General features: G+C 39.4%; 3 protein-coding genes across 4 annotated transcripts in view; all 3 read right to left on the reverse strand.

Annotated features, from left to right (window-relative positions):
- Positions 1-895: 895 nt before the first annotated feature.
- mief2 (mitochondrial elongation factor 2) lies at positions 896-9286 on the reverse strand. 2 transcript variants are annotated; one of them, XM_058641667.1, is made up of 8 exons: positions 9083-9286; positions 6767-6925; positions 6015-6180; positions 5826-5920; positions 4352-4528; positions 4103-4266; positions 3619-3771; positions 896-2245 (listed from the first exon to the last, which is right to left on the reverse strand). In XM_058641667.1, exons 2-8 carry the CDS (start codon positions 6902-6904, stop codon positions 1738-1740), a joined length of 1401 nt encoding a protein of 466 aa, XP_058497650.1. In that variant the 5' UTR covers positions 6905-6925; positions 9083-9286; the 3' UTR covers positions 896-1737. The 2 variants fall into 2 exon arrangements, with proteins under 2 accessions (XP_058497650.1, XP_058497651.1); XM_058641668.1 differs by lacking the exon at positions 9083-9286 and adding an exon at positions 8811-9054.
- A 1839-nt stretch (positions 9287-11125) lies between these two features.
- Positions 11126-14321, reverse strand: alkbh5 (alkB homolog 5, RNA demethylase). The gene is made up of 4 exons (XM_058641555.1): positions 13006-14321; positions 12825-12905; positions 12502-12624; positions 11126-11738 (listed from the first exon to the last, which is right to left on the reverse strand). The coding sequence occupies exons 1-4, from the start codon at positions 13722-13724 to the stop codon at positions 11579-11581; spliced, it is 1083 nt and encodes a 360-aa protein (XP_058497538.1). The 5' UTR covers positions 13725-14321; the 3' UTR covers positions 11126-11578.
- A 765-nt stretch (positions 14322-15086) lies between these two features.
- The window catches only part of LOC131467644 (unconventional myosin-XV-like), a 51269-nt gene continuing 45080 nt past the window's right edge, over positions 15087-21275 (reverse strand). The window contains exons 64-69 of the mRNA XM_058641669.1: positions 20010-20170; positions 19791-19924; positions 18817-18950; positions 17458-17591; positions 17169-17309; positions 15087-17035 (exon numbers count right to left, since the gene is read on the reverse strand). Coding sequence (XP_058497652.1) covers positions 16934-17035; positions 17169-17309; positions 17458-17591; positions 18817-18950; positions 19791-19924; positions 20010-20170 — 806 coding nt within the window. The 3' untranslated portion in view covers positions 15087-16933. The remainder of the gene's footprint in view (positions 17036-17168; positions 17310-17457; positions 17592-18816; positions 18951-19790; positions 19925-20009; positions 20171-21275) is intronic.

Genomic DNA, 21275 nt, shown 5'->3' on the forward strand with positions numbered 1-21275 from the left:
CACGGAGTGCCGCCTGTGGTTATAAAGGCGAGACGTCTCGTCCGCGCTGCTGGCCAATGGAGTCGAACGTCCGCACAGGGCGGCCATCTTGCCACAGTCAGCTGAACTCGCTCACCAATAACATGTGTTGTAGTGGTACATGGACTTTTAAAATAACCATAACTTGCTAAATTTTCTACCGATTTTCAAACGGTTTGGTTTGTTACAAACGTCAGAGATGTAGTTATTATGCCACTGCATATTTATGAATAATTATAACCATGGGCTTCAAATAACATTAAACAGAACAGAAAGTGCAATAAATACATACACACACAAGGTATTTATGTTAAATCAATATAAGGGCTACTAAAACTCAGAATACAGAATGGCATGAGATATATGTATACTTTTATAATAGGAATATTACTATATATACATATATGTATATATATACACATATGTTTATATATACACATACATACATTTATTGATCAATTAATTAATTAATAAAATACAGACATTATGCATATACACACACATATGTATGCAATGCTCCTTGAAGCTTTAACTTTACTATAAACTTTAACTTATTACATTTTGTGTCAATTATGTCTACAATTTCACTTTAAAAAAAAAATTGTATTTCATTTATTTAAATTATCATGAGACCACTATCTATGCAGGTCACAGCCCCTTTTTTTTTTGGCAAACACTGATAATTCCAGCCACAAGTTGCTTTTGTCTACATATTATGATAGTTTTGTTTAAGTCTGAAGGTCATTGTCACATGTTAGTATGCATCCATTAAGCTGTTTAGAGAATCTGTTGCTCAACCAATAAAGCTGCAGAGTTAAAAAAAAAACAACATTGTGATGAAAGGTCCACTGCAGAAAAACTATTTGGAGCAACAAAGTGAGAATCTAAACAATTGCTTTCATTTTTATTTGTAGTTTCACTCTTCAATCACAGAAAATCTCTCACACACACTCACATTTATTCTTATTTAAAAGCAACTGCATTTAAATATTAGGCCACTTTAAGTACAATTTACAGGAATAATTGACCCAAAATAATATTGGCCATCCAAACATTAAACCAGACAAAAATACTGCACACTTAAACCTTCAATATGAAACAATATAAAGGCTGAGTTAAATGAGCCAAACTCAGTTACACAGAACAGTTTATAACAAATGCAGCAAATCCTGGTGTTTTTTTTCTCTTAATTATTTTTCTGCATAGTTATAATATATTAAAGGAGCTTTAGATAAATGATGCAGAGTTGCACTAATTAAAAGGAAAACTCAAGCAATAAACTTTCCCTGCTGTTAATAGATATCCTGAACTTTGCCGACTCACTTCATATGAAGACAAATGACAGTAGATCTTGCTGTAGTGTGTGGATTGGATTCATGATCACACACACACACATCCCGATGCATCATTTCAAACATCTGATTAACACTTCCACAGCTCCTTTCCTTGCCATGTCTCCTTGAATGTGTTTATCACATTCACATCTGCACCGTCCGTGTGGCCTCTCCTCCTCTAGTGCACAGATCAGTCCACGGTGCCTGCTGCCATTTTGTCATCAAAACTGTACCCTGTTACCTAACAACAATGCCAGATGGAGAGGCTAAATGGGGTGAGAAGGAAGAATACGTCTTTGTCTTACACCAAACACCATGGATCATAAAAGATAAAGCCTTTGATCCCTGTGTCAGAGATTGAGAAATAAAGTGTGTGCACAGTGAGTTATATCAGCAGTATTTCAGGCTCTGACACAGCGCAGTAGAGCATGAAGCCCATCTGGTCCACCTGGTCCTCTGACAAGCCGCTCAGCAGATTGACAGCTGGTTTGAAGTAACTGTGTAACACCCCTTGCTCGAGGTATCCGATCAGCTCTGTGATACACTGCTGAAATCTTATATCCAGGCTGGTCTGGCACCAGTCGCTCTCACTGTCACTGAGGTGAAGGATGAGATTGGCCAGCGGGGCAGATTCAAGCGGCCGCAGCGCTGGGTTCAGTCTGCAAACTGCCTTTAAGATTTTAAGTGTTTGTTTGCGGGAGCCGTCATCAGTGGCATCCAGTTGGGCCAAACGCTGTGTTTCCCAAGGGTATAAAGACAGGTGCCACGCGTTGACCCAGGGAGAGGTGAGCTCAGGCTGGGCTGTAAGGACAACATCCTCCTGCCTCAACAGAGGCAACATGGTGATGAACAAGGGATCATCACTGCTCACTGCTCCTTCTTCATTTCGAGGCCTGAAGAGTGAGAGAAAAAATAATTATTAGAAAGGTAAAGGTTATTGAGATAAACATGGACCTCCTGCCTCTCTGTGTGCCTCTTATGACCATATTAATACCATTCTTTTAAATCATACTGCACTATTTTATGTTAAAGCATATGAAAGACTTATTATTTAGACTCGAGAACATTCAGTGCATGAACCAATTAAAACAGAGGAGCAATAGTTTAGGGTTTAGGGTGTACAAAAACCTCCACTACCTTCAGATCACTGTCAAATCAAAGATTCAGTAAAACAAATTCGACATTTCTTGTCTTCACAGATTATACACATTAGAAGATAGTGGCTGAGAACATGCAAAAAAAAAATGTATCTGTAGAGTAAAGAATTATGAAGTTAAAACTGAAAACGGTTTCTTTCTAGTAGTCATAAACATATGACTTCATGACACACAGAAGCCTTTAACTGCGGATTCCCGTTCACTTCTGAATCACTGCATCTGCTCCTAAACTACTGCCTTTGTTTTACCAGCTAGCTGAGATGTCTTCCACAAATGTGCCTTACCTGGATGTAAAAACACACAGAAAAGCTCTGACACTTGATGTAAAATCACCTAAAGATGAAGAAAATAAGTAGAGAAGAACAGAAAGAGGAGCAGACTCCTGCTGTGAGGCTGCAGGTGCTGCTTAGGAAGAGAGGGGGGAGGACTGCTGCTAAACTAGCGCTATTTAGATGTGTTGTTAACGGAGCGTTTACATTAATATTCTGTACAAACACTGATGAACCACGACGTTTGCAGACTCTGGTCCCCACTTGAGCAGGTAGACCAGAAAACCTAATCTTTTTTTATTTTTTTAAAATCACTCAAATTTAGTAAGGTAGTTACTAACACATTTTCCTGTGGGGTGTGTCACTTAACAAGGATTTTAAGCCAGCTCCACAACTCTCCCTGTGTGACTCTCTCTCTCAGTATAGCAGGTTTTCCATGTCTGTGGTGATGTTCCCACCCTGGATAAAGAGTGATGTATTATACATCACAGCTGAGCAAACATTCATACAGCAGCTGAAGTTGAAAACAAGCACTCAAAGTTTCAGAGATAGACTCCAGTGCTAAAAATTAAACCTGAAGTGCTCCTTTAACTGCCTGCATGAACTAAACACAACACAGCTGCTGCATGGATGAACTATGTATATAAGTATAAGTAATGCCATTTTAAAAGACAGATATACAACACATAAGTTATGGAAGCGCATTAGAAAGACGAAGAGAGAGATAGAGAGGCTGCACTTTACATGCACATTATACAAAAAAAAAGTTACTGTGACTAAATAAAATAACAAAAGTCAACAAAAACAATCAACAATAGTCATGTTCAAGAAGACACGCACCTTATCTCTAGTCTCAGGTCTGGTCCTCCCGGTACAGGGCTGACGAGACAGTCCATTGTGCTGCTGATTGACGGCCAGTTTATACTGTCCATGACAGCTTTACTAAACATGTTCACAACAGCTTCTGCAGACAAGTAACCGCCCACCAGGTACCTACGAGACACAAGGAAAGACTAGTTTCAGAGAGTATGTTATTTAGTATGTTAGTTAGAGAGTAAGTATGTTTATGTTTCATACGTTATACACACATACACACATACTAATACACATTTGTGAAGTTCCGATATGACTTGATAAAGCTGCTGTTACAGGATTACACATATAGTATTTGTGCAGGGATGTCAAGATAAGCAAGAGCATAGTACATGCAAGTTAGCCATGTACTATGCACTTATTATCATTTACAAATGAGGCATTTTCCTATGGATGCAGATTATTTCTGAAACTGCGATAAAATGCTTTTTTTCATCCCAAGTATGATCACCTGTCCCAGTAGCTCCTTCCTCTGGGAAAATATTCTAGATTAACCCGGCGGACCATCCAGTGCAGCGGGTGTGTGAGCAGTGTTTCTTCTCCAGGAATGAGACGCCAGAGAGAAGCTTCCAGCTGCAGAGGAACTAGCAGACAGGCGTGGTCCGCAGTGACCACCTAAACACACACAAGACACCCAGGTGGCACTTGTATTACATCTTGCTTAAGAACATTACATTTTTGAGTGTGGTTGTGTTTGTACCTGCATGTCGTCAAGAAGAGAACCACCAAGACTCATTTCTCCCAGAGGCATGTCAGGCTGTCGGCTGTGCAGAAAGCCCTGGATCTCAGTGCAGATGTCCAGAGCCAGAGACTGAGCTCTCAGGATCTCAGGTGGAGATAGTGCTGCTCTTGTGTGATAGTACTGCTGCAGACGCTCCTACACACAGTTGACAGAAGCAGAACAAGTCAGTCCCTGTACAAACCACTGACACCAAGATGACAGTAAACCTTAGGTGAACCCCCCGATGTTTTCTGCTGAACACAAATTAACCTCAGAATCTAATCTGCACAGCAGCTACACATGAAAAACGAATTTAAAAGGCTTGTCTAGTAAAATCGCTGCCTAAGTCTATGATATCTATCAGAATATATTTACAACTTTATCTCATCTCTTCTCTGACTGGAAAGTGGAGTTTTTAAACTGCCAACTCTCCTGCTACAAAGCTCAGTAAGAAAATATTTGCTTTTAGCTTGTGGGAGCACAGGAGCTGCTAATCTACTGCCACCATGTTTGGAAAGTTTGCATTCTTTAGGTAAATATGACTGCAGGATCAGTCAGAAATTCCACATTTGACACTAGTGATGGAGGCAGCAGTGGACCAACAACTCCTGTGCGCCATGATGTAAAATTGCTGATTTCCTCTATGGACTTTGGTATGGAAAGGGAGCAGTTGACAAATTCAGTTTCCAGTCAGATGTTGTCCAACTGTGACAAATAGCTGTATATGTAGTCTGTTTTGCCTTGTGTTTTTGCTGGCAGCCATATTTTGAATGAAAGCAAATAACGACAGCAACAGGCTGATGGCATGATGGGGGCAGGCACAGCACATTGAGTGTTGACTATGTGGCTGTACCTTATACAACCAGACTTTAAAAAAAAAAAAAAAAATTCCCTTTGACATCATTTTAAATTTGATTTTTGCTTTTATTTTAGTATGAAATTAACTACAAGTTTGACAGGGAAAGATCTAATTTTCGGATTGTTTCAACTGTTCTAAATAATCTGCATTCCAGAGATGCACAACTGTTCATACAAGATCATCTGCTCAAGCTTTATTTAAAGGCAAATCACATTCTTCCAATTACCCTCTTATGTCCAGTCAAACATTTGCAACCGCTCTGCGACCATTGAACAAATTATTTCATGTAGTTATCACAGAACAGTCACAACCTCCCTGCACAGAAGCACAAAGCTGTTTCATGCTTCTTTGACTTCTACCATACAGTCAGTGCACAAGTGCACGTTGTATTTTGATTATTTAAGGCTCTTGGGGCTCTGTGCAGCCTAAACAGTGAATAACAATGTGTATCCCCTAAGGACTGTGCTTTGCAAAACACGTTACACATGCATAAATGAATGAGCCAACACCAAGCAGAGCTCCTTACAGCAGCTGCTGGGACTGAATGGATAATCTGTCTCTTCAAGAGCTCACAGCTGAAATGTCAGAGTGTACCTGCAAACTGAGGACACACAGCTGGAGCCTCTTGGTCTTGGACTCGGGTTTGGACACCTCCAGAGAGGACATCTGGGGTTGTTGACATAGGTCATCTGATGGCGACAAAGGTTAAATACAGCTGTGAAGGGTTACAATGATGATAAGAATATACCTTTTACCTTTTATACCTTTTAAAATGTTACCTACCTTTCTGCTGTCTGGCGGCCTTAGCAACATGTTTCATCACCACACCCTCTATGCCCTTTGTGATCAGTGTGGGGGAGGCGGACACCAAACTCAACTCCTCCCAACTTTCAGCCATCTTCTGTTCCACCTTTTCATCATCGGCTGCACGGCCAGCGCGCTCTATCAGCTAAACGCAAACACTCATCGTTACAATTTGGGGTGGATATGATTCCCTGAATCGATTCTGATTCACAAGATCCTGATTCTATTAAATTTTCTATTTGATTTAGTATATTTCAGTATGGATTCATTCCAGGATATTTCAGTTCCCATACCAATTTTGCTTGGTTACTTATGCTGTAAATTGTATATAATGTGGATCTCTCGTTAAAAATATTGATGACAAATTGACCCCAAAGTAGTTACATTAATGCACTTTTAATTTATTATGACTACACACTCAATAGTACAGTTATAGGTGATAGTTCAAGCTTGAACATTAAAAATCTATTCAAGTTTAAAATATCCAGCCTAGAAATGCAACAGACTTTTTTAAGTAATTAACAAGTTGTCCAGCAGGGGGTACTGTGAGTGCAAATTGGCCAGCAAAATAAAATGTAATGCCAAAACTACAGGAAGAATTTATGCATTTTTGGTTGCAGGTATTGGTTGCAACTTGTTGTAATTCATGTTTTTCAAATGCAGAAGATTTTACCATATTAAAATATTCAAGAAAGCACTTGTGTGGTGCAAACAACCTGAAAAACACTCACACGTTTCACAGCCAGGGTAGCAATTCCTAACATGGCAGCCCCACCAACTCCCAGAACCAGCCGGGCATTTGACAGCAGGAAGTCTATCACCATGGCAATGCCATCCTCTCCTCGCCTCCGACTACCCTGGAAGTTCATTTCTTCCTTTTTGTGGTTAGCCTTCAGAAGAGAGAATGCATAAATTGAGGTGAGCAGAAAGTAACAAGACATGACAGTAAGGTATCTCTAAAAAATTTATAAACGCATGAATAATCTGTGTGTGAGAGGAAGTGACATCATAAAACATTTAATTTGGGTAAACAACCCACTATGTTGCAGGATCAGCAAAAATAAACACAATGCATCTGGGTTCATATTTTTTTTTCTTTTAAACAAGGCATCATAATGTCTTTTTAATTTGATAATTAGAAAATGCCTTCCTCTTATGATTACAGTTGGTTGCCATGCTGTGAAAATGTTTTTCTTGGCTTCTTGTATATGAGGGAAATACTGATTTCCTATTTTTCTCACCAGATCGTTTGTTATCGTTATCGTTCGTGTTGTCATAGAAGGAAAATTACATGCTGAAATAATAGCATTAAGGGCGGCTCTGTCCCACATTCAGCCAAATGGAATGCAACCATTGTTAATGTTATTACCAACAAATGGGATTTTGGTTAGGGGGAAAAATATCAGTGGTTACAAAGGCCTATTTGGGGAGTATCTATCAGTCTGAGCAGATCTAAAACAGCAAAACTAAAATCATGAACTTTTTTTTTTGGTCAAGAGGGAAAACTACAAATTGATTCTGCATTTTTATCCTTTAAATAGCTGCTTCAAAATAATTTTAATGGCTCGCTGACTCAGTGCCTCCACCCTGCACCGGAAAAAAATGCTCTTGCATATTGTAAGTTTGGTGAATTAATAATAACCAGAGACGAAGTAATGCTGAAACTAGGTTTAAAAAGACTTAGTAGTCATTAAATATCCGATTCTACTGTGGTCTGTTTGCAAAAATAACAGCACATCCACAAAACTTACAGTGTTGCTTTCAGATTTTCACTAGAGGACACATTCTACAAGTCAGTATGTGTGATATAGTTAAAAAATAATTTTTATTTTGCTCAAAACTTTACAAATGCAATGTGCTTTTTTAATTCCTGGCACCTGAAACCCATAAACAAATAACTCAAAGTCATCTCAATGCAGTTTGTACATGTCCTCTCTCTCCTTGCCAGAGAAACAAGGTCCTGAGAATGGAAGCATGTTCTATTTATAGTCCAAATACATGTCTGAGTCACACTGGGTGGCTGGATCAAATATAAAACAACCTGAACTTCCCCAGTTAAGTTACACCACAACAAATGTCTGTGGCACGTACTGCACAGAGGAGACAAATGAGACACCAGAGCAGAGTGCACTTCCCTGCTCAATGTTAGTTCCTTTATCATCTGAGGGAGATTTCAGTACAGGTTGAGTTTATGATAGGAGAAGAGGTAAAAGGTAGCTTATTGGGACATACATGTGCCACTCAACAACAGTTTGGAATATAGTGTCAATCAGTCATAATGCTATTGATCACTGTAGGGCTGCAACTAATGATTATTTTCATACATGAATGTTTTTCTCGATAAAATGGAGTACTTCTTTGGTCCGAAAATGTTGATCATTGTTGATTGTTGATCACGAAAGTGTTTACCAAACCTGGAATTTATGTTTTTTAATGTACTTGCTTTGTTTCTTTGCTATATGGAGCAAAATTAGAAGACTCAATTAATCGATTATGAAAAAATTTATTTAATTTTATATTTGTATTGTGCAATCACAATTAATACACCACCAGTTTGTTGTTTTAGGGGCTCTGTATGAGACAATAAACTTATTTTACTTAATTATGAAGCGTGTTGGCTGCAGGCCTTTATTGTAATGGCAAGAATGGCAGCACTGAATCCGCAGACCTGCTGTTAATGTGTTAAACTGGAACTATCTATCTCATGTTATGATATAAAAATAAGTCTAATCATCCTCCTGACTGGACTATTGACAGATATATTCCAACATTCACCTGCTGACTTTTCCCCTAGTGCTGGTATCGCCTCATCTCCAGTGTTTGGTTTCCATTCAGGATGCAGATTTAACCTCAGGAATCGATAACATTACAGTGACATATGATATACACACTCAGTTAGCAGACATGACCAGGGTAAAGTGAGCTATTGCAGCACGAAGAGCAGCAAAAGGACGAAAAGCTCGTGTGACGTCAGATAAGTGAAGTTAGCCAGCTACATTAGCAGTCACTGACAGCTACCTGAACACTCTCTAACATACTGTACTTACCACTCAGTGCGGAGAAAAGTTCAACAGCCTGGTCCACAACCATCAGGGTTTGTCAAAATACGCCTTTCGATACCTTTTCATCAATTGCACGAACTACAACTATCGCCAAGTCGCTAAATATAGTTCAACCAGAGAGCTAACAGCTGCTGTTGACTTATTCTTCTAGTAAATGCGGTTCATGCACAAAGTGCACTAGCGCCCCCAGCATTTAGCTCCGGAGCTACAGCAACAACATCCTTTTTTTCTTCATTCCTAGTAAATAATGAAGTTGGCTACAACTTGAAATTGGATTGAAGAAACGGTTCATTTGAAAACGTGGTAAATGTCTAATAATCCTTTATGTTTAATGCTGAATAGTTAATTTCTCATCATATGATTGACTGCTACAATTATTAGATATTTATTTTATTACTATATAAATCGTCAACTATTTTGATAATCAATCAGTTTTAGTGTTTTTTCAATGATTAAAACAAGCTATCTTTTTACCCAGCTCCTTAAACATGAATATTCTCTGGATTATTTGTTCCATATAACAAACAAATCAAACGATCATTTCCAGGTATGAGAAACACTGATAAACATTTTCTGGACCAAACAACTACTTGATTTATCAAGAAAATAATTAGCAAATTAATCGATTATGAAAATAATCTTTAGTAGTTAGTACTATGCATTTGATTGTTGTCACCAACTTGCTACCCATATACAAGTCTCATATTTGGGTCATATACATTAACTGACCACTCTTTACTTAAGCTTTTCCTTTCCACTGACCCAGTGGTTGTGCTTCAAAGAGACACTTGAAGGGATTTACTGGGTATACACTTTGCATTTTATCGTGATCGTCAGCAGCAGGATTTTTTTAAACCTAATTATTTTAACATGTAACTGATATTTGAAATCTGTTATTCAATTAATCTTTTTAAAAAATAGTTAACTTCACTCAGTAAGGTGCCACGGAAGTTAAATTTCAACAGTTAGCAAACACATGAAAACCTTTTCAGTGGGTGGGTATGAGCTGAGGGCATTTACAAAAAACAAAACAAAAAAACCAAGAACATGACTTGGATAATACAGTGAGTGTACACTGTATGAACAACCAGCTTATAATGTGCTGTGTACAGTATACACTGTTATAAAGATGTGCTTGAGCTTAGGTCAGCTGGAGATTTTTGGGGGAAAAACAAAACTATAACTGCTTGATCTTTACCAAAAGCCTACAAAATGTGTTCAACTAATGTCACATCCTACACATTCTATATAAACAAGTTACACTTGTCAGGTAAAGCCACTGCATTTATTAGCAAATGTGTCTTCATGGGTAATTGATGTGAATAAACATTGCAACTGGAATCTCTTCCTGCTCGTTCCGACATCCAGCTCAATATGGAAGGGGAAATCATACTCTGGAGACGATTTCTGCATTATTCTTCCATGCCAGGACAATTAAAAAAAATAAAGTAAAACTAATAAAACTTGATAACCCCAACTTATCTGCTACACCTAACCAAAAAGTTGGTGACCCATTTACGTCACAAGAGATCCAGTGATTACTTTAAATTTATGTCAATGTGTTCAACTCAAAGTGTCAAAAAAACAAACATCCATCCTGTTTTAGAAATTAACTGGCTTCTAACAAGTACCAGGACAAACACATATGCAAATGCATTCTCTGCCAAGTCAAGTGTTTACAGACTTTAAAGGGTCAGCTTAGCTCAAAGATTACCTGATATGACCAAGAAATAATTTGGTTCAAAAAGAACATCAACAGCACTGAGTCTGTCACTATAGAAGGTATTGCAACTTCAGACTGAAACAAGAGTTTTAAACAAGGCCTGAGTATTTCATCATCCCATAAAGCATCAGTTTAGTTGATAAACCATATTTCAAGAAGAGCCGCCCAGTCAGACCAAATCATGACACAGGAAGCACGACCGGACACCTTCCAGTTACTTTAACTGTGACAAAAGATCGGAGATGGCACACTAAATGTATGAATCAAAGATGTATGTGCAACTTTAAAAAAAGCTCCAGTCTCCATAAAATTTCACCCAGTCAAAGACTATACAAATGTATTGTACATTATAACAAGTTAGATTACAGGTCAGGTTTTCTTTTGTACAAGTCCATACGTACACCTTCCTTTTAGCTTTTAAGGTCTGTACATCTTGGTTACAAAAAATACATGCCATTCTTTTTAAAATCTATGAACATAGAAACAAAAGATGTTTAATTTAAGGTGATAGAAAAGGTTAAGAACCAAGTCTATTCGAAGTAAGTAATTATATAATGTGTAGCAGAGATGCCAGCTTCATCTGCCAAGAAACAAATATACACTCAGGCTGATCCAGACCTAAATCAAAATGCAGACAGTAGGATGACAGTGCTCCTAGTGTCAGACTAGAACTGAAGCTAGAAAATGACTAACCAATGAACAGAATACTGACATAGATGAAAGAATAGTAATTAATATTTATGTGTGTGAGTGACCGCTCAATGACGTCTCATTTTGACTTTGCGCCCTGAACTCTCCCGGTGTTTGTCATAGTCCTGACCACGCCCCCAGGAGTTCTCTGAGCTGCTGCTGTGACGTCGATGATGGGAAAGTGAAGGATGTCTGTTCTCTTCTTTGTCCATCTCCAGAACCCTCGGCCTGGTGGAAGAGGAAGAGACAGAGTCATTAAATCAAATTTGGATCACCCTTTATTACATGTTTACTGACTCTACGCTGCTTCATTTGTTTTTGCATCCATGTCCTTTATGCAAATGTGATCAATGATAATATTTTGTAAATTATATAATGCCTTAAACCATACTGGACTTTTGTTTGTACAGATTAAAAGTCAGACTAAGAAAAGCAGTGTGAAGGTAAGATGTGTAGATGGTCGAGTCCTAAAGTCTGAGACCATTTTCGTCAGACTTCAGGGACAAATCTGCAGCATCAATGAACCGTAAAAAAAAAAAAAAGAGAAAAATCAATTTAATTCCATCCCAACACAGCCACCCACCACCACCCCAAGCTGTCCCCAGTGGATAAGTTCAGTGCTGAGTTTCTGTTCAAGTCTGACTGCAGATCTTTCTGAGGTTCACTTATGTTTTGCCTCACTTACTATCACTCTCCATCTTTGGCTCTATTTTCCCTTTTGATAAGTAGTTTCCATTCCACTACACAGGGAAAGCCACTGGGAAAAACAAAAGCCACAACCCATTCTGTTTTGTTAGCAAAAAGGTGAGTGTGTGCATATGTGTATATATATTTATTTATATACACACACACATTATATATATATATATATATATATATATATATATATATATATATATATATAAAAAATATAAGTTAGTTAATTATGTTTCCATGTTAGGTAAAAATGGGATCATATGAAGAGTTTCATTTCATCTGTAGACGTGTATACCTGTGTGCAGCACCAGGGTCTGATTTGCGATGAGAGCGTTTGGCTTTCAGAGGAGCGGGTCTCTCTACAGGACACAAGCTTAAATGGCTGTCAGAGCTCAGACGAGGAGCATCAGGTCTGGTCCTGGCAAAGGGAAGAGGAACACAAGGATCAGAGTAAGATTTCAAAAAACATAACTGACATAAAATCCTGGGTTTCACCACAAACTTTCAGAACTTTAGTGTCTTGGATGAGAGGAGAAACACCTTCAAGAAATCCAGTTGCTACTGATTCAGTGATTTTTGTACCACTGACATATTTGGGGTTCAAGTATGATGACTCACTTCCGAAGGATGATGACTGCACGCCGTTCCTTGATGTCTTGGGGCCGAATGCAATGGGTGATATCATCTGCCGCATAGCCACTGAGGAAATGATAAAGAAAATCAAGTTTCAAGTGTGAAAAACTACAGAACATCCAGTAATTCAATAAACACATGATGACAACAACAAGTAAAGAGTCACCTGAGTACTGTGACACTGCCTCTCTTCACAGGCAACACAAACACTGGCTCAGACACTCTTATGGGTTTGAACTGGAAGCGGCAGCCGAAGCAGAGAGCACTGTCACTGAAGAAGGACACCGAAACAATTGGCCGTGCAAAGATGTGCAGAGGATCCACGTGTGACACGATGCAGCCACCCGGCTGATAATCATTGATGACTGCACTGTTGACAAACCCTTCAGGGACCACTCCATCGGACACCAGCCGCTTAATCACCAGCTCATGAACCCAACCCGGGATCTCATCCACCTCTCCTTTGCGGTACAGCCTCTCCTGGCCCGGTCCACGCTTCTCGAGCTGGGCTCCATACGTGTAGCCCTCCCCGAAGAAGTACTTGTTACGGAGCGGGGCCCTGTCCACAGTGTGCTCTCGGTACAAACCAGCCTCTGCTTTGGTGACCACATCGTCGATCTTCTCCTCAATCAGGGCGCACTCCTCGGGTGTGAAGATGTTCTTCTGCTGGATGCTGCTCTTCACCCGGCGGGCCTCCTGCTCACGGACCTCCGCGCTGTCATCGCTGTGCTCACACTCCTCGTCGTCGGACTCCCGGTATTTTCGTTTTCGACCTTTCCCGCTGCCGTTACTCGTGCTGTCCACGTATTTATTTTTGTACTCGTCTCTGTGTGGCGTCGTGGATTTCAGCTTCTCCCTCAGGTCAGAGTATCCGCTGGATGCCATGTCAGCCAAACAATATGCCTGGTGTGTGCGACGTGTGCTCTTAACCAAAATACAGCACGTATCAGCGATGCATTTCAGAACCGGTTTAACTGACTGGTTAAGGTCAACGGACTGGTTGTCAAACTGAATGTTGGATAACGGTAGCTCAAAGGGGCATTAGCTCGCTCTCACACAGGGTCCATATGTAGCTAGCATAAGCCAAGTTGCTCCGTGGCACTAAACAGCAGACACGTTTGAAACTTTAGAGCTTTAAGATTGTATTACCAGACAAAGAGTGACCAGCGGAGCTGCGATAAAGGCTGCGTCGATAATACAGCACACTCAGCCAGCAGGGAGGCTAACGGAAACTAGCCGAGCTGCTAGTTAGCCACGCTAGCCAGGCTTGGTCTGTTCGTCGCCGCCTGGATATACGGACAAACCACGCAGCAACATTTCACATGTCACACAAATTCCACACCGCGGGACACCAGAAACGTGGTTTCCACTCGGTTCTGGAGCGTCCTGAAGTCAAAGAATGGTTAGTAACGAGGTTTGAAACTACCACGGTCAGTTTACACCATCAATGCCCGTCTAAAATAAACTCGTGTAACCTGCCCCGTATCTGCGCATGCTCACTCGTGATCTCCCAGTTTGGGGGCGTGGCTATCAAATGTCCTGCACGTCCATAGGAGGACACAGAAACCCAGATTGGCAGCCCAGACTACTGCTAATATTGTCTCACTAATAACTTATTTACTTCAGTAATAATAATAATACAAATAATAATAAAATAATGATGATAATAATTATAATGACATTGATGAATATTAAAAGTAAATACAATAAATGTAATAGCCTTGATTATTTTAGAGCATTTAGTTATGCAATTTCATTCTTATACAGCTTGAAGCTCCAGCCTGGTACCTCCTGTGTGGACTAATGAGTAATTATCAAAACACTGCCAGGCAGTTGTTTAGGGGAACACTGTTGGTTGGGCATGTATTTTCAATAATGGGTGTTAGGGTTAGTGGAGCCAGGAATCAAAGCCACAACCTTTCAGTTGACTCGCTGTACCACTGAGGCACCGTCGCCCACAACTGCAAACTGCTACTAAACACCCAGGGGTATTTTCAGCAGAAGAATCCACTTCTGAAACTTTTCATGAGTGCTTCTTGGTGTTTTCAGCCATGTGGAGCCAATGGGCTTAATCAACACTATGCGACTTCATATGACAATGATTAAAATGTCAAATATATTTTTTTTTTTATATTAAAAGTTGCGCACTACAGCTTTAAAATAATATTGCCACATTGATTTTATTGTTGATTAATGATTTAACAATAACTGTTGAAAAAACAAACAAAAAAAGCAGAAGTGCTCATATCGCTTTCAAGTTTTCTTTAAAAAAATAAGCACATTAACATTGGTTGAATACAACAATGGTTTACACCAATCAAGTTTTACAGTCAAGCATATTGATAAAAAAAATAAAAAATAAACATATGAGTTATAAAACACTGTAATGAGAAGGCACAGGCCTGTGATGCTTCCTCACGGTACATTATTAATCCTAACCCTTTGATACAGACAAACCACATTTAATGTAAAATACATGAAAACAGTAGTAAGTGCAATTATCAAGGCGTCGACCTGAAAAATAAGACACAAATGTGTTCAGGCATTGCAGTTAAATAACAAAACACATGCGTATGTGTTCACATGAGTGCCTGTGTGTGTGTGTGTGAGCTTCACACATCACACACCTGAAAGTAAGAAGAGGTAGTCTTCATATACACTACCATGCAAATATGTCTTGGGGCCATGATTGCCAAACTGTGGTACGTGTACCACCAGTGGTACATCACCTTCATTCCTCTGGTGGTACTATCAGCAATACTGTTCTACTGTACACGCCAGGGTATGTGATTGGAGTGGAGCTGAGGAATTTTGACTGCATAGAAAATGAAACAAATAAAAATAAATAATAATGAGAGTCACCTTATCACTCGCTCCATCTTAATTAATTTCACTATACCAGTGTGTGAAGTATTATGTGAGGAAAGGGGAGGATGATGAGAGAGCAAATGATCTTATTGAGAATAAATCTGCCTCCTGTGAAAGGCTATAGCTAACTTTGCTCGACCTATTTACACCACTGTAGTTTAACGTTGACGATAATGGGGTTATTTTGTGGGGTCAATATTATCTCAACTGGTACTTGGTATGCAAACTTTGAGAGCCAATGTCTTAGGGCACCACCAGCTTTGTTGTTTTTTTGTCTGTCAAATTCTGTGATCTTTGGCATATGCATTGGATAGGGGTGGGAATCTCAAGAGTACCTCACGATACGATACCAATATTATCACGATACAACGATTATGTGATAATTAACATAGTGGAAGACAATCGTATAGCGATATGACGGGATATCTGTCTGACTGAAGAAAACAAATATCCGTGAAAAGTTAAAAGTGCAGAATTTCTCTATTCAAAACATAGAGAACAAAGTGCATAAAGTCTAAATATGATTAATGTAGCTTTCTCCGGCATCGTCCTGTAACTTCCACCCAAGTTTCCCTCATTCAGTTGCGCAGCGCCACCATGAGGAGACATGAAGTAGTGACGCCTGACTAGTGAAACAGGCAGGCACTGTTTAGTTTAGAGCGCCTTTATTTATTCATTAAAATATCGATATTTGCCCTGGTGTATGGATCATCGCATTGCACGGGGAAGGACGACAATATATCACCAAATGGATATTTTGACTCACCCCAAGTATTGCAATGATTTGACTGAAAGTTGGTCTTATATAGATTAACAAGGTGTCAATGAGTTTAACTCATACAACACATATATTTATATATATATAGACCTTTTTTGACATGAAATAGTAGAACAAAAAAGGTTTCTACCAATGACATTAATTAGTGTTTCACTCCAGTTTTATGAGAACCAGGGCCGTTCTATTGTTAAAGGTATAAGGGTAGGTCACACTAAATACTTGACATTCTCACCTGTAGACACTGAAAAATTTGTTATTTTGCTTCTCTTTACATGTAACCCATATTTTCTGGATGTGTTCCAATAAGGTGATTGATAAAATATTATACTGTTATGGTCATTATAGCATTGCTAAAACAACAAATCTAATAGTGGCCTAAGACTTTTGCACAGCACTGTAGACAGTATGTTTATGTTTATACACGGTAAGGCAGACATGTGTGTGTGTCTTATAACATGGTGATTTCACTGGGTGGTAGAGTGAGCCTCTTCTCCCGCACCAACATCATGTTTTCCACCTGCATGGCGATGACTCGGCACAACTCCAGGCCCTGTGGACAAACACAACTGGCATTAGCATGGACGCTGACACACAGCAACTACAACAACTACTGAATCTGATTGTCGGCATTTGTCAGCCTTTTAAATGTCTCCTTGTGTGTGTGTGTGTTGTTTGTGTAATACCTGCTCCAACTGCAACTGAATGACCCGCTGCGTGTTCATGTCCCCCAAGGTGAGATCTACGTACGGGTAGCTGGTTCCAGCAGTGGGCCTCTGGGTGCGGCTGGACTGCACCTCCACCAGGGGGACCCCTACCATCACCTCCTGCACCACAGAGTCCAAACATCACACCACACTTCAGTCTGCTGCAGCTACGTGACTCTACTTCTGGGCTCATGTTTCAGTGACGATAAGCTGAGTCATGTTAGTGGCTGACATTTCTGAGTGTGTGCATGTGTTTGTGTCCTCTTACGTGTGTGTTTTTGTGCAGAAAGTGGAGGCCGTGTTGATTGACAGCAACAATACAGGGGGCGTAGAAGGTGGTGGAGCTGCTGCTGTGGATGTAGAAGAACGACGAGCCGAACATGGGGAACGCACTGACCAGGCCTGCACACACACACACACACACACACACACACACACACAAACAGGATTGAACAACAGAGTGGACACATATAGTCACCTTTTTATTTTATGATAAGATGCACCACATGAGTCAGTTACTAACCCTTTGTAAATTGCTATGGGAATAATACACAACTCCTTACATGGACATCCCAGGGGCGTATGTGTTTATAGGTCCCATTACCAGTCTTTACAAAATGCATTTTTTCGTTATGCAACGAAAGTTATGATTAATACTGTATCGCATATTTAAAAAACAAAACGAACGGGAGTAGTTGTGCAGACGTCACAAAATACACAGTTTTTATTTTATTTTTCTTCATAGAAACAAGCCAAGCGAACTTTGAAGTGTGATGTAAAGTTCAATTCGCATTTAACAAATTTGAGTACTTTTTGCTGAGGTGTGTTTATATAGTTGGTGAAAATGGAAAAAAACTATAGGTTGTGCTGAAAAAAGGATATAAGACACTCTATATTGCACATTCTTATATCCTCTGTATATACTTTTTAACATAGTAATGGGGAAAAAACAGCCTAAATGCTCTGTGTTCTGAGGGTTAAAGGGACAATCCACTTATTTTAGATGTCAAGTTCACAGTCTTACAACAAAATGTTAGTAACCAAATTAATGTAATTTCAAAAACATGGATAGTGATGTGGCATGAAAAGTGAAATAAAAGACACATTGTCAAGTTAGATTATTGGAAGTGTAGGATCAAGTCCTTTTGAGGCTTGACTCATACTAGAGATTAAAACTCAAAAGGATCTTGAACTGTGGTGCTTTTCGATGAACAGACTCTTATTAAAATCTGTATCATTACATTTAAATGTGATGCAAATTCTAATTAATCTTGTTAAAGTCAGTTGATTCTTTACCTTGAAAACAAGAGTTAACACAACAGTCTCCCCTAAAAGTTCACATACTCAGATGTTTTACAGTTTTAACTGTATCACATCAGCCCTTTAAATCTGTTTCTAAATGTGGTTTTATGAATTACAAGAGCTGCAGGCACTGCTATTTTGTGCTATCTACATATTTACATTAAATTGTTTTCATTTTCCTAAAGTTCATAAATGTCCTAAAATACATGTTTTCAATTGAAGTTATAACATAATACATTTTCATTGTTATTTTTCAATATTGTTGTTCAGCAAGTACACTTCACCAGCACGTAAAGTTTGAAATCACATTCAGTCAATTTCATACCCAGAAATTGTGCTCTGGCCTGGTGCGGGTTCAAGGTCTGTACTTGTTGCATGTGCTGCGTCACCATGGTAACCCACTGCTGCGGTTGCTGCTTTTTGAACAGAGGTGTGGCGATGTACTCTGATAGTTCATGTCTGGAGGAGAGGGGAACAGAAACAGACGGTTAGATAAACAGGAGTCGGCTTCGCTCGGTGATTTTGGACATTTTCAACGACTGGGTGAGTCTGCTGCCGGCTCCATGTGGGGGTGGACAGAGACTGAGATGCAAGAAGCAACATACAGTAATAGCTTCAACAGCTGAGGAAGCTTTAAAAAGAAAGTGAAATTTTGCATGAAAATATTAGCCCTTTTGTGATTAAATGTTTTTATTATCTCAGCCAGTCTGTCTGTTTGTCTGTCTGTCTGATAGCAGGATTACTCAAAAACTACTACACCGATGCTTGTAAAACAAATGTAAAAGAAGTAGGGCATGACTCAAGTCTGAAAAACAGAATGGTCTGTGCTTTCTCAGGATTAAAACCTTGCAAATCGGTCACAAAGTGTGCTGTGTCTGTGGTCTCCCACATTTGAGTACAGTATGTGTAAACACCTTTTATCCACGGATTATTGCATGCAACAGGTTTTTTTTTTACTCTTTTACTCATCAAATTTTCCATCCATCCATTTTCTACTAATTTATCCTCCCCATGAGGATCACGGGGGGTTCGGTGCCAATCTCAGCTACAAAGGGCGTTAGGCGGGGTACACCCTGGACAGTTTACCAGTTCATCACAGGGACACATATAGAGAAAAACAACGATCCTCTTTCACACTCAAACCTACGGTTAATTTAGAGTGTCCTCATCAAATTTCATTAGTTGTTGTTTTCTTTTTTTATATTAATAATTTGACCTTTAAAATCAGAGTTTCAGTTTTCACCTTTGGGATAAATGTAAAGAATATCTCAGTTATTTTCCTTGTCTTTGTTTTCTTACATGCTGGGGATGAAGATGATGTCCTTGGCTCGGTGCTGTAAAGCTGCCAGTTTGGAAATCTGGTGGAACTGTTGTTCGCTGACTTTTCCATGTGGCAGAACGTTTAGCAGACCTTTCCGGTAGTCGGGCAGGATCTACAAAGACAAAAAAAAATAAAAAATACATATGGGCACACATGCACCCACACACAGTAGATATGTGTAATATCACCTGTGGTACCTGGTTATAATGCATCGCAACACAAAGCTCATTTTCAAACTTGAGCGCCTGCGTCCAGACGACTCTTCTGAACCAAAAGCTGTAGTTGGTGTCGACTAACTCAGCCTCTGTCGCCACGTCCAAGATGTACTCGTTTTTGTTCAGAGGACGCACATTCTGACCTGAACACACACAGTAAAACACAAGGTCAATTACACCAAAGAGACAAAACATGTAACAGGTTTTTAATCAGTGAAAATAGTGTCCTGTACCAGACCATTACTTACACCATTGTAAATAAAGGTTTTTAAAAGTTTGTGTGAGTTTTACAACTTGGTGACATTTTAACTCATCTAAAAATTCATTGTAGTGTTTTGGAAAAAATACTCACAGGCGCATAACCTAATGGATGAGACTTTCGTCGTGGAGACCAAAACCTGGTCCTAATGAGGCAGAGCCTTATTTCTCTCTGTTAAGATTTGAATTGTGATGCGGTAAAAGCTAGGTGTAGGCATTAAATGATTATAGTTAAGGTTAGGAATACCGCTCAAAGCAGTGCAAACCTGTGTTACTGTGTGTGTTCATCTCCTTAACAGAGCACAGAATGTTACTGAATTTGACATCATTTAAAACCTCATTTGTAAACATTTAGCGACATTCAAATTTGGCTAGGTGGTTAGTAGCATCTGTTCCTGTGGAGTTTTCATTGCTTGATTATAAGCTAGAGGAGCGTTGTTTATTTGTTTGTTTGTGTTTGCAGTTCTTTTATGGATGGACAGTGTACAGTGAAACATAAGGATGCTTAAAGCTGTATGTCATAAGGTAAAAATAAAACAAAAAAAACAGAATGAAACCAGCAATGATGTGATGTGAAGTTTAGGTTCAGTTTTTAAATCAGTCACAAAATGTTGTGGCCGACTGCTGCATTACAAAGTGATATGATCAGTATTAAAAACCTATTTGAAAAAGAGAAAGACTGTTCTGCAGGATTATCAGTCCAGTGCTCAGGACCAGTATCTGGCCGGCTATAGCCAAAAAAACCCAAGAGCGCAATAAAAGATTCAGACATACGTCATAATCCACGAAAAGTCACGTTAATATTTGTAGAACCACATGCCGAGTGACCTGCTGCGTTTCTGAATAGAATAGAAGTGAAAGCAGCTGTCAGCTGTTTTCATGTGGAGCTATTTAATGCTAAAGCAGGAAAAACAAACAACAGAATGCAGAGTGCGCCGTCAGAGCGCCTCAAGGCCTGAAATGAGAGTAGGGGCTTTCAGCACTGAAAAC

Source organism: Solea solea, chromosome 10 (genome assembly GCF_958295425.1).
Source record: "Solea solea chromosome 10, fSolSol10.1, whole genome shotgun sequence".
Taxonomy (NCBI): domain Eukaryota; kingdom Metazoa; phylum Chordata; class Actinopteri; order Pleuronectiformes; family Soleidae; genus Solea; species Solea solea.

Bases quoted from the DNA above. Each gene is read 5' to 3' on its own strand.
- mief2 (XM_058641667.1), bottom strand. From the start codon at position 6,904: ATGAACTTCCAGGGTAGTCGGAGGCGAGGAGAGGATGGCATTGCCATG. The intron at 5,921-6,014 runs GTAGGTAACATT...TGTCGCCATCAG, and splicing joins GGCCGCCAGACAGCAGAAAG to ATGACCTATGTCAACAACCC. The intron at 2,246-3,618 runs GTGCGTGTCTTC...CTCACTCTTCAG, and splicing joins GACCTGAGACTAGAGATAAG to GCCTCGAAATGAAGAAGGAG.
- alkbh5 (XM_058641555.1), bottom strand. From the start codon at position 13,724: ATGGCATCCAGCGGATACTCTGACCTGAGGGAGAAGCTGAAATCCACG. The intron at 12,906-13,005 runs GTGACTCTTTAC...TCATTTCCTCAG, and splicing joins GGCAGTGTCACAGTACTCAG to TGGCTATGCGGCAGATGATA. The intron at 12,625-12,824 runs GTGAGTCATCAT...TCCCTTTGCCAG, and splicing joins GCAGTCATCATCCTTCGGAA to GACCAGACCTGATGCTCCTC.